The following is a 13,689-nucleotide window of genomic DNA, read 5'->3' as shown; positions in this document are numbered from 1 at the left end:
CCCCATGGGTCAGTAATGACCGGTGCTTGCGCAGGGGACTACCTTTACCTTTTTAAAGATCAGAGTGGGGCACAGAAGTTTATGCTGTGTACCAGTGTCTCATTTCTGGATGCCAAAACCTATCTTCAGAATGTCCACTTAACTTCTGAGCTTCTGAAAATTCTGTCTGCATGCTTTCAGGTTTTCTTCCCACAAGCTAAGAGTTAGATCTTTTAAAAACTTTTGCCGCGTATTGGGATTTTATACCCAGTATTTGATTCTACTCTTTCACAGCAAAGCTTATCTGTGTGTTCTGTAGCGGTCTGTTACAAAATTCTGAGAGTGTGTTGCTGTAACATAAATAAAGGCAACACTAAATCTGCCTACACAAAACCTCTGTCCAGCCTGTGTAACAGAAGGCGTTGCTTAGAAAATAGTAACTTGCATAATCTTAATCCTGGGAATCAATTTCTGTACATTACAGATAGGGGTGTAGGTTACATATTATGCTTAAACAGTCGATTATATCAATCTCCTAACATTAGTGTGAGTTGACATACTCCTTTTGTGGAGTCTGTTCAGTGTTAAAACTAAATATAGAACAAAATATATATTAACCTTGCATGAAATCATGTTAACACAGTTAAGCTCATTATATTTATGTTTCTTTATGTAGTCAATTCTCCGTTGAGGCAAGGGCATCCTGAGCTGTGGGTTGTTTTCCTCTCCATCCGGGTAGGCAGGACTAAAGTTTCTGACTTCCTGTATCCCTTGGCGGGAAAACAGCCTGAGGAAGCCAGTTTCCGTCCTGCCTATCCGGGTAGAGCAGGCAATCTCGCACAGCTCCGTGCCAGAGGCTCTATAAGGATTATTAGGACAGGTTTTTTCTGTGTTTTTTGTTCTCCAGAGTATCGTGAGTCTCCTTCCTTATCCTTCCCTACCTCGTCTACCCCTTCCTATCTACCCCTTCCTACCTTCTTGTGGCTCCCCTTCGTCTTCCCTTCTCCCTTAAGTGTATTGAGGTAGTAATTTCAAAATGGCCGACGCCATTTTAGTCAGGGAAGACGACCTTCTCTCAGAGAAGGACTATCAAAGGGGGTTGGTCCAAACCACCTCCACGGGCTCCGGATCTCCCAACGGCCATTCAGGCGGACCATTAGGGAGTGCTATCGATCCGGGAGAGACCCTGGCGGCCGAAACATCCACGGCCCAAGTCAAGCCTAAAAAGGCGCGAAAGACCACGCCGCCGCAACTCGGCGCAAAGAGGAAGAGGCGCTGCGGCAAGCCAGGCTCCGGGACGAAAGCCGGGCGCAAAACACCCGACTCTTCACCAACAGCCCCAATAGTATCCTGCAAAGCCCAGGAAGCAACCCAGGCGGCGGCTGCGGCTGCATTCCCGGTGGCGGCGGCTGCATCCTTCCCGACGGGGTCTGGTAACTTTGCGGCAATGGCGGCAATGGGAGCATTCCCGGCGGGAGTTGGCAAACCCCCCCCCCCAATCAGGCGGCAGAGGGCGGCCATTTTATTTCCTGGCAGAACGCCGATGAATTAATAAACTATGCCCTGCAGCGCCAATGGCAGGCCTTTCAATCCTTTCAGGCCCGCCTTCCTCCTCCCATGGGTTTGGGCCCCTACGGGACTCCCCCCAATCCTCAACCCCATCCCCTCCAAAACACTGAGGAGGATTGTGACACAAACGCTGCTGTTAACAGGGGAACCAAGGCATGGCCCACAAAAGCAGCTATGAAGGCTAAGCCCTCTGAGACTAGGGAGCCCCAAATTGAGAAATCCCCTATCTCTTCAGTTGAATATGAAGAGGAAGAAATAGAGGAAGGCAAATTTGATTCGGATGAGGATCCCCCCCAAGAGACAGACCAACACACCAGACTGTTCTCGGGGGAGGATTATCAAGCCCTCTTGGCCAAAGCTATTCTCGCTCTTGACCTTAATGAGGAGGTGGACCAGACTGACGAACCTAAGTCCAAATTGAAAAAAGGCGTCAAGGAATGTTTTCCTAGACTCAAACCACTTTCTAATTCGGTCCCATTCCCAGAGTTCTTTATCAATGCTGTCAGAGAAGAGTGGGACCACCCAGTTCCTAACAGGCAACTTCCCACTAATATTAGGAAACTATACAATCTGGCACCCCACGCCATGTCAATGCTCAAAGTTCCCCTGGTAGACGCTCCTGTCCTGGACCTGCAATCCCCTGGTTTGGTTCCGGAGGACGGAGTGGGCTCTCTGAGAGACCAATTAGATAGAAAATAAGACTACTTGGCCAGAAAGTCACATGAGGCATCGGCTATGGCTATTCAGACCAGCGCCACCACATCCATTTTTGCCAGGGCATCATACCTCTGGATAAAAAAGATTATCCAGCTGGTTCCCGAGGAAAATCTCAGGGTATTAGGGGGCCTGGAAAGAGTCCAAAATGCCATAACCTTAATGGCTGATGCCTCTCTTGACACCATATCTTCAGTGGCAAGGTCGATGGCAGCTGTTACTTCTATCAGAAGGGGACTCTGGCTTAGGACCTGGCCTGCAGACTTCAAGGCCAAGACCAACCTTATGGCATACCCTGTTAAAGAGGGTCGTCTATTTGGCGAGAAGCTTGACAGCATACTCGTCGAAACAAAAGATAAAAAGCAAGCTCTTCCCATGCAGGGTAGAAAAGATCATCGCTCCCCGTCATATCCTTCCTTTCGTTCCCCCAAGTTCTCACCCAAATTCAGGTCCGAATTCAGGAGAGGTTCTTGGGGATCAAACAGGGGATCTTGGGGCAATACCAGATCCTTTCGTAGGGGGGGGGGGGAGATTCTCCAGACCCCAGGGCTTTCAACCCAGATCGGAAAAAGGAGACAGGTTCACAAAAAATACCCCTCAGTGACGCCAGTCACATTCAGGTGGGGGGAAGACTCCAGGAGTTCGTAGCAAGGTGGTCCATGTCCAGACCGGACAAATGGGTTTCACAGATTTTAACAAACAGATATCTCCTGGAGTTTACAACCCGACCACGGGACAGATTCCTACGATCCCCAGTGTCATTCAAAAAGGGAAAACACTCAAGAACACTAGCAGCTATTCAGCATCTAATCCAAATCAAAGCCATAGAGCCAGTGCCCAGCCTTCAGAAGGGCCAGGGAGTGTATTCCATTTTCTTTACCGTCCCGAAGAAGAACGGGGACTGGAGGGCCATTCTGGACTTAAAGTATGTCAACAACAAGATGGCCCGCAGACATTTCCGGATGGAAACAGTCAAATCAATAGTAGAATCGTTACTCCCTGGCACCTTTATGACGGCTGTGGACCTCACGGAGGCCTACCTCCACATTCCCATACACCCTCTACACAGATCCTTTCTGAGATTTGCCTATGGAAACAACCATTACCAATTCAAGGCCCTCCCCTTTGGGTTGACCTCCGCCCCGAGGGTATTCACCAAAATATTAGTAACCATCATCGCATCCCTCAGACAGGAGGGAATCCAGGTACATCCGTACCTGGACGACATCCTGATCTGTGCCCCAACTCACAGTATGTCTCTCTCTCACACACAGAGGGTCATCCAGGTCCTTCAGGAACATGGATACCTCATAAATTTTCAAAAGAGTTCGCTGCGACCATCTCAGGTAATGACACATCTGGGAGCAAAAATCAACTCCAAAACAACTCCTTATCCCTACCTCAGGAACGGATCACAAAACTGACTTCCTTTGCACGCAACACGGTCAAGCACAACACTGCTATGCTCATGTCCCTTGCGGCCCTATTGGGCCTTATGGTTTCTTGTATTGCCATAGTACCATGGGCCAGATTCCACTCACGCCCTCTACAGCGGCTTCTAAGACCATACCAGACAGATATAACAAAGAAAAAGATCAAAACAATAACTATTCCTCCCAAGGTCAGTCACAGCCTTCGCTGGTGGATCAACCCATCGAACCTCCGCAAGGCCACACAATACATACACGAAGATCCCATCCAAATCTTCACAGACGCCAGCCTCTCCGGCTGGGGGGCCACCCTAGGCGATCAGATAGCCCAAGGTTGTTGGTCCCAACAGGAGTCTCAACTCCACATCAACCTCCTAGAACTGAGAGCGGTGAAGTTGGCACTACAAAAATTCACACACACAATCAGAAGCCACCATCTCCTTATAAGAACCGACAATATTACAACAAAAGCCTATATCAACAAACAAGGTGGTTCCAAGTCCTCTGCCCTCCACAAGGAAGCAGTGGCAATATTCACTTGGGCACAAGCCAATGTCCCATCAATCAGAGCGGAACACATCAAGGGAGACCTCAACCTCCGCGCCGACTGGCTAAGTCGCCAGTGCGTAGACGAGGGAGAATGGGAATTAGACCAAACAACATTTCAGCAGCTTACAGAAATATTTGGTACCCCTTCTGTAGATCTCTTTGCCTCCGATTTAAATCGCAAGGTTCCCAGATTTTATTCAAGGTACTTCCACCCAAGAGCAGAAGGCACAGATGCTCTTCTCAGCCCGTGGCCAAAGGGACTGCTTTACGCCTTCCCTCCAATTCCCATCCTGCCCAAAGTCCTCCGCAAAATACATCAACACAGAGCCGATGTGATTCTAATAGCTCCTTACTGGCCTCGGAGACCTTGGTTTGTAACCTTGAAACGCATGTCCTGCCAAGATCCCTGGCAAATTCCTCCGGAAATGACCACTCTCCACCAGGGGCCCATAACACACCCAGACCCCCAATGGTTCTGTTTGACCGCTTGGCGCTTGAGTACTCTAACGAAGTGGTCGATACAATCATTGAAGCCCGGAGGCCGTCCACTCGACGCATATATAATACATCATGGAAAGCCTTTGCCCGGTGGGCCAGACGAAAGAAATTTGATCCTCTGCACCCAGATATTTCCACAATTCTTTAATTTCTACAAGAGGGAGTCAAACAAAATCTCAAAGCCTCCACCCTGAGACGGCAAGTGGCTGCCATTTCCACCGTAATTCCCTTTCTAGACGGAATTCCTACAGCACATCATAGACACATTTCCGCCTTTCTAAAAGGGGTCTCCCAAATTCAACCCCCAGTAGTACACAGATTCCCTACATGGAACCTCAACCTGGTTCTTAAAGCCCTTACGGCGTCACCCTTCGAGCCCCTCACAACAGTGCCCATGAGATATCTTCGCATGAAGGTACTGTTCCTTACGGCAATCACTTCGGCCAGGCGAGAGACAGTTAGGGCACTGTCTATCAGGAAAGGCCTATGTGTCTTTCACAAAGATAAGGTCGTTCTAACTCCCAACCCCACCTTTCAACCAAAAATAAATTCACGTTTCCATAGGACTCAGGAGATCAACCTTCCCTCATTCTGTCCGAAACCAAATGGCCCAAAGGAATCCGCATGGCACACCCTAGATTTAAGGAGGGCTATCCGTATATTCATCGACCGCACATCAGACATTAGGAAGACCGACTACATGTTCATAGGGATTTCCAATCCTGGTAAGGGACAGAGAATGTCAGCCACTGCAATTAGTTATACAATCAAACTACGTATAGCAGAGGCATACAAGGTACAAGGCAAGCCTGTACCGGAGGGCATTACAGCACATTCTCTTAGAAGCACCGCCACTTCGGCTGCCTTTGACAAACAGGCGCCAGTGGAAGAGATTTGTCGAGCCGCTACCTGGTCTTCAGTCTCTACCTTTGTCAGGCATTACAGAATCCATACCTGGTCTTCAGCACAAGCGGCTTTTGGCCGTAGGGTACTGCAAAGCGTAGTGGAGTAACATGTTTTTTCCCACCCTTATGGGAGCTCTTAAGTCCCACAGCTCAGGATGCCCTTGCCTCAGCGAAGAATATAGCCTTGGATACTCACCGTGAGGGCTTATTCTCCTCTGAGGCGAAGGGCATCCTGCCCCTCCCTGTGTCCAATAATAGGTCTTGCAAATAGGACGCTGGTAGTTCCCTTCTCCAGCCTCCGTGCTTTCCATACGCATGAATAGCGTCACATCTGATCTTTATGTTGGGTTATATTCAGTTATATGTTATAATATAGTTGTCTCGCTAGTTTGTCTCGTTTTCGTTAATATAGCTAGTATAGACGGTAACTGGCTTCCTCAGGCTGTTTTCCCGCCAAGGGATACAGGAAGTCAGAAACTTTAGTCCTGCCTACCCGGATGGAGAGGAAAACAACCCACAGCTCAGGATGCCCTTCGCCTCAGAGGAGAATAAGCCCTCACGGTGAGTATCCAAGGCTATATTCTCTCTCTTGTTTTGGGGTAATACTTTGAATAGGAACAGGTCACACACGCTTAGACTGTAGTACTGAAACCACATGTATAGCTTTTATTTGAAAAGGTGCATAACTATTCATGATGAGTAGTTCTTATTTTCCAAGTAACCTTTGTAAGCACTGTTTTTCTTCTTAATTGCTAGCCACTGAAGAACAACCGTTACAGAATCAATAAATCCAGATACGATTCCATAGACAGCTACCTGTCTGAGTGCGGTGAAAAGTACAATGACATTGAATTGACAATAGATAAAGAAATCTATGACCACTTAGTCAGTGAAGGTGGGTATTTGAATGCATGTGATTATGATGCTGTCTTTGATTGACTTGGTTTCTTCCTTAATTCCTTTCCTTTAAGCTTCGTATTACCTCCAGATCATTTCCGCAATAAGATCAAATGGTGGGCCCATATACTAGTGGAGGCTTTTACAAGAATAAATGAGTCAGGCTTAATTCTTGAGAACTGGAAACAGGCAATTTTAGTTCCAATCTACAACAAAGGCAACAAGTCTCAACTGGGGAATTATCACCCAATTAGTCTTCTTTCTGTAGTGGGTGAGTTGTATGCATCCTATTTGAGAGCCAGTGTGGTGTAGTGGTTAAGAGCGGTGGTTTGGAGCTGTGGAGTTTGATCTGGAGAACCAGGTTTGATTCCCCACTCCTCCACATGAGCAGCGGAGGCTAATCTGGTGAACTGGATTTGTTTCCCCACTCCCACACACAAAGCCATCTGGGTGACCTTGGGCAAGTCACATTCTCTCAGCCTCACCTACCTCACAGGGTGCCTGTTGTGGGGAGGGGAAGGGAGGGTGATCGTAAGCCGGTTTGATTCTGCCTTAAGTGGTAGAGAAAGTCGGCATATAAAAACCAACTTTTCTTCTTCTAAATAGGTTATCCAGTTGGATGACAAAATTCCATACTGGTACCTGAGGAATTGGGCTTTTGGTCGGGTTATTAAAATTTCTCGATTAAAATTTCTCTTTAGTCTTCCTGAGGGTAGCCTTCTAAGTTTCTTATCCAAAGAATCATGCCTTAATCCCTGGTTTGGGTATGTAGATGCTAAAATTCAGAGGCTGGATTGGAAAATTCCCTTTTGTCAGTTATGTCTTTTTCTATAGCCTGCTGCACTCTGGTGAAAAAAAGATTGTTCCGGTGGCACCTAAACAGCACTGCTCTCCGTGCCCGCCGTGTGTGCTCTCCTGCTTTTTTTGGGTTTACATATTCAAATTCTTGTGTGTATATTGATTTCTTAAACATCTCACTTTACAGAAGAGCTTTCTTTTTAGCAAGATTCAGTGTATTACCCACAGCTGTTTTGAGTGGGAGCCATTCTAAAAAGCCCTACTCTGAACATCTATGTGGATGTAGAACTGGTTCTATCAAAACCATGGAGCATGTCTTATTTTATTGTAGAAGATATAAGCAATTAAGAATGCAGCTGATCAATCTATTCCTGAAATAGATATGCCTGTAGCTAATAAGCTAAAATCTCTGCTGGGTGGTTGTAATCCTGCTATCACAGTTCCAGTAGTGAAATTTATTTTGGGTTTATTTGAATTTAAGAGACACAAGGCGAATGTAAAGGGCATATATACAATTAAATAAATTATATAAAATAAAATAGTCCTTTCCTTTCCTTTCATCCCTTAGAAGCTCCTTGATCCATAATCTTGAGCAGCATATATCTAGTGTTTGAGGGATATAAGGACTGAAACAAATCTTTTTAGATTTGTATGTTAAAAGGGGGGAGATATAATGTGATCGAAGTTCCTCGTAAAAGCAGCATTCCAAAGGGCATGAGCTAGTAAATCGATAGAGCCAGAAGAGCAAGGACAGGTCTTGTCTGGATATGGTATATTCAAAATTCTGCCCTGCATAGCCATAGAGGGGTTAGCATTCAATCTAGCTAAACAGAAGGCTCTAGTAAGACGAGGAATTGTCAAATAATATGTATAAGCAGGAAAGCCACGTGGTGGTGGTATTTCGAAGAACTGGGATGAACAAACACGGCAAGCATGAAAAGTAGTGCTGTTATAATCAAGCTCTTTAATGCGCTTTTTAATTTTGGTGAAAGCTTCAGTTTTCCCAAGATCTAATAACATATCCTGCGAGAAGCCCAACAATGACAGTTTCTCATCTAAGATTTTTTGCCATGAGGAATAAAATAGTTCTTAAAATTCTGTCCAGCAGTTCCGTATGGTTAGCTCACTGTCTATGGGCTAGTAGCTGTACCATTGAAGGAAGGAGTTGATTGACATCACAATAATAGCTGTATTTGGAATATGATATTTTATTGCTTTAAATTCACTTTCTGAATAAGTTGCTGCCTCTAGGGGGGGGAAATTGTAGTGAAGTTCTGTGGTTCAGTGGTGGAGCACCTGCTCGGTATTCAGAAAGCCCCAGATTCAATCCCTGACATCTACAGTTAAAAAACAAAAGAATGAAGTGTTACGTGATGTGAAAGACCTCTACCTGAGACTCTGCTAGAGCCTGTCTGAACAGACAGTACTGACCTTGATGGACCAAGGGTCTGATTCTGTATAAGGCAGCTTCATGCGTCCCTTATTGCTGACTGGAAATACATACTAAATAGATATTCTCTGGTAAAAGACAGCAGCACCAATCAAGGGAGAGATTTTCCTTTATATTCCAAAATGTTCCATTTCATTTTTCATGTGGCAAGTGTTCCTCTTCTCCTCCAGACATGTTTGGTGAGGTAACTACGTGCAAATGTGTATTTGCTTCTGCTGCTACTTGTCCTTAATTGTGGTATTTAATAGGCTTGCTCTTTCTTTTGGCTTATATTCCAAACTTGTTGGTTTTATAGGTATAGACCATCTTTTGGCACAGCACATTGCTCACTTATTTATTCGAGATCCGTTGACTTTATTTGAAGAGAAAATTCATCTGGATGATGCAAATGAATCTGACCATTTTGAGGTTGTATCCTGATCCAGTTTACTTAAAGTTCTGTATGTATTTCTGTTCAGTGTGGTATGAACAACTAAGGGTTGTGCAATAAAAGAGTAACCAAAACATTCAGCAGTTTTCAAATGATTACAAAAATGTTCTTGTGCTAGAAATGAATAAGATGATTATCTGTTTAGGGAGGGGAAACGTCTGGCTTTAATTTCACACAGATATTAACAGAAGTTCAAAGTACAATCAAAACAAAACTCATGAATGATTACTCAAAGTCAAACCAGTGTTCCTATGTAGAAGGGCGGTTGCATGTAAATGATCTGGGATTTTGTAAGTTACATCTGTATTCCTGTTGTATCTAGCAGTCTGCCAAGGAAGTCTGTATCAAATTTAGTGAAGAAATGCTATCTTAGAACACACAAATTCATGAAAACTTTATTCTTGAAATATTTCTAACAAAGCCTACACACTCTCCTTCCCCCATTCCTTAAAATTATAGATGAAAGCGTCTACTGTTTTCAAAATTAAACTAGAGTAACATCACATATAAACATTTACTCCTTTCACTACTTTGTATTTTTAATATTTGTTCGTCTCCTGGTTTGTGCTTGGGATATTATTCATGAAGGATCTGGATAATATCAAGAAAATTTACAAATGATGCGTGTGATAGTCTGAAGCACCTCATGATAATGGGGGGGGGGGAGGTTCTCCACTAATGAAAGCACTCTGTTCTCATAGTTCATTGCATTTTATCTCAAGTTTTAAAAGATCAGTCCCTTCAAGTTATTGGGAGCCGGTAAACATTTAATTGCTGTTCTGGCCAGCTGGTAGAAATCATACTCAAATATAAAATGTGTTTTTTTAATCTCTTGCAGAATATTCAGTCAACAAACTGGCAGACTATGAGATTTAAGCCACCGCCTCCAAATTCAGATATTGGATGGAGAGTTGAGTTCAGACCCATGGAGGTGAGCAGTAAGCACGGTCCATCAGAATCTTCATTTCAGTTTCTGGGTTGAAAAGCTTGCGGTATCCCTGAAAGCTAGAATTGAAGTATTCATGATTTCCATTCCTATCACTTGTCACTTAAAATTAACCCTCTTGGGTTTTAATCATGGTGTAAAGTTCAGCTCCATCCAAAGCGGTGGTGGTTTTGCCACAAATCGCAATGCGGTCTTTTCATCGTCAGTTGAATCCGTATCCTATTTTGTGACTTGGCAAAAAGCGCGTTGGGGCATCTTGAAATTATAATGAGCAAGCATTCTCTTTATTGTGACCTCTCTTTGTGCTTGACGTACTTACTTAATAATCACAAAATCATGTTTTAAAAAGAAATAACAAATAACTTGGGGTTCAGGTAACTGTTTCCACGAGTACAAGTATTTCTGCCCACCAAGCACAGCTTTCTTGCCTTTCCCCGTTCCTGGGATTTCAGGGGGCATATCAGGCTGCTGCAGAAGGGGAGACACTAGACAGTTTTCTGAATTAAACTAATGCCTCTGTTTATGCTTGTATGAAGTGCATATTCCAGTGTGCAATAAATGACTTAAAACTGGACCAAGTTTTCCAGATTGCTGAAAGACATTAACTAATGTCCAAACAAAGCTGATCTTTGATGGGGGTGGGTAAGATGTTTCCAGTGTTATATTAATTGTCAGCAGTAGATTTCTAATTCGCCTAAAAGGAGTGATGTTGCCAGTAGTTCAGTATTAAGGCAGATCCCCTGATATTTGGGTAGTAACTCCTAATCTGTAACAACAACAACAGGATAACAATTTATTTGGGTAGTAACTCCCAATCTGTAAGAACAACAACAGGATAACGATTTATTTGTATGATATCGAGAAACATTTGCAGCATTTAGTTGTAGAAGTTTATAACCAGAACAAATTCTGGCATCTTAACAAGCAACAGCAGATGCGTTGCAAGAGTCAGCTACTCTGGAATATGTAATAGGATTACTCCCAAGGAGGCTTTAGGGTTGGATAGCATTCCTCCTAGCAATGTATTTGTACTTCCAGCAGACTGGTATTTAGGGATTACTTAGGGGATACTCTTTTAGGGGATACTCTTACGAAGTGGATGTGAGCCTGAGCAAATCATGCTTAATATTTTTTGATATCAGGGATTTGTATGAAATGTAGCTTGTTTAATCCAATAATAAGGATGTCCAATTTCCATTTTTAAGAGTGTCTGGATCCTGCATCTGTCATAAACCCACCCTCAGTCTATGGGTGTTTACATGTAGAGCATGTTCCTCTTCTTCGTGCTACCACCCTGTTAGAACTCTGGCCTCCCATGCTACCAGTTACTTGGGGAACACTAATAGAGGCTGCCTCTGAACCTGTACAAAGGGCAGAGTCTCCCAAGTGCCTCTTGGTACATTTTATGCCTCATCTCCCTGGGAATGCAAGCGGCTGTGAAGATCCCAGGAACTCCCTACCTGGTGTGTGTCAAAGCGCCTTACATCTCTGGGGCATGGCAATATCTACCACAAATTTATAGATAAAGAGCAGGCCTCCAGCATCTGGCTTCCTTCATTTACCTTGTGATGCAGACCCCATATCTGTGAAACCTGGATTCAGTTCACAGACAATCACTTAAATCCTTATTTGCCTTAACAAATATTGATTTTATTGCCTTCTCTCTATAGCCTGAGAGGACATTGGTGGGGAAGAATCAGGAGTAAGCCCAGATGTCTGTGTTCATACATCATACACTTGTAATTAAGACTGTGGTTAATAAGCCAACTTCAGTTCCTGGTTTGGCAGATCAAAACTAGCCATAGTAAGGGGGGTGACCAACAAAATCACACTGACTGGAGTTAATCTAACTGTGTTTTGGTGCTTAGTCTGAGCTGAACTTCTGATCCAGTCAGTACTTTCTGCCATAATGAGCTGTGGCACAGTGGTAGAGCCTCTGCTTGGCATTCAGAAGGTCCCATGTTCAATCCCCAGCATCTCCAGTTAAAGGGACTAGGCAAGACCCTGGAGAGCCGCTGCCGGTCTGAGTAGACAGTACTGACTTTGATGGACCAAAGGTCTGATTCAGTAGAAGGCAGCTTCAGGTGTTCAATGAGGAAATGAATGGACCTTAAATTTGCTTTTAATCTCTTGTCTCTCCCCTCCCCAAGGCAACAAATCATCTGCATCAGGCCCTGTGTCTGAAGATCACTTTTCAGACCATGAAATTGCTATACAGCTGCTTTGTGTGTGGTTGGCACACGGTTGGTTTATATTTGTTTTGTTCCCCAATGCTTAGGTTCAGTTAACAGACTTTGAAAATTCTGCCTATGTTGTATTTGTGGTGCTGCTGACCAGAGTCATTCTTTCATACAAACTGGATTTCCTGATTCCTTTGTCCAAGGTAAGATTGGCATTTTTTTCCACTGTGTCTAAATACCTTGTAATGTTGAAAAGTTGATAATAGTATATTTATAAGGTTGCATCATGTTATTTGGCCCCTTCTGAAGACAAACCGCCCTGTGGCAGGCTCCTTCCCGTTCTCATAACTTTCTCTGTGTGGTGACATGATTATGCCATTGCCCTGTCCCCATATAGCGGCAGTCAGGGGATATGGATAGTGACAGGAATTGCTCTGTGCCGTGACACCTCGCAGAAAAGTGTGACTAAATCTGGGGAAAGTCAGTGAGAACCTGCCATAGTGGATGCCATTTTGGGCAGAAGTCTTTTGCCGAGAGGTAGCGTAGAGCTTGGCTTTAGAGGAGATCTTCAGACACACATAGCATTGCTGTGTGCTAGATGCACCCTTCCCAAAGACATCAACCCACAGCATTATTTGTGCTGAATTTAGGATCAAATTATCTAGTATCACAGTTTTGAATGTATAATATTTTTAAAGCTGCTCATAAAATCAGTGTGGTTAACTCTATATACCAGTGATGGCGAACCTTTTAGAGATTGAGTGCCCAAACTGCAACCCAAAACCCACTTATTTATCGCCAAGTGCCAATACGGCAATTTAACCTGAATACTGAGGTTTTAGTTTAGAAAAAACAACTCATACATTCACATATTTTGCGTTAAAAGAAAAACACAATAACAGAGCTTTCAATGATACATACAACTTTTTATTGAAAGGTAAAAGTTTGCATTTGGCATGCATCTCTCCAGGACGCGTCCTCTACTCAGCCACCGGACATTATTGTACATAAGTAAACAATTATACTGTGCCTGAACCTCCTCAAGAAGTGCTTGAAACTGTCGACAATTCAGAGCAGGAGCCATGATGTAATTCATCATTTTTGTGACATCTTTGAGGACATCATCAAATTTTTTGAACAATTAATGTGATTTTTGCTGTTGTGTGCATGCTGATAATTTGTCTACCCTTGGCTCATACTTTGTAAGTTTGAGAGCAACACGTGCAGTACTCAGGTCATCTGTTAGCCTGTTTCTGGTGTCAGATTTGATATAATTCAAAGCTGAAAACAGCTGCTCACAAGCATAAGATGATCCAAACTAAGGAAAGCAATCCCAAGTGCTTT

General features: G+C 43.9%; 1 protein-coding gene across 1 annotated transcript in view; it reads left to right on the top strand.

Moving 5' to 3' along the window:
* GCLC (glutamate-cysteine ligase catalytic subunit) overlaps nucleotides 1-13,689 on the top strand; it is a 42,026-nt gene that overhangs the window by 18,495 nt on the left and 9,842 nt on the right. The window contains exons 9-12 of the mRNA XM_056856908.1: nucleotides 6,401-6,539; nucleotides 9,085-9,197; nucleotides 10,058-10,150; nucleotides 12,444-12,548. Of these exons, the coding sequence (XP_056712886.1) occupies nucleotides 6,401-6,539; nucleotides 9,085-9,197; nucleotides 10,058-10,150; nucleotides 12,444-12,548 (450 nt within the window). The remainder of the gene's footprint in view (nucleotides 1-6,400; nucleotides 6,540-9,084; nucleotides 9,198-10,057; nucleotides 10,151-12,443; nucleotides 12,549-13,689) is intronic.

This window comes from Euleptes europaea, chromosome 10, assembly GCF_029931775.1.
Source record: "Euleptes europaea isolate rEulEur1 chromosome 10, rEulEur1.hap1, whole genome shotgun sequence".
Classification (NCBI taxonomy): domain Eukaryota; kingdom Metazoa; phylum Chordata; class Lepidosauria; order Squamata; family Sphaerodactylidae; genus Euleptes; species Euleptes europaea.
This window is presented reverse-complemented; position numbering and strand designations above follow the sequence as displayed.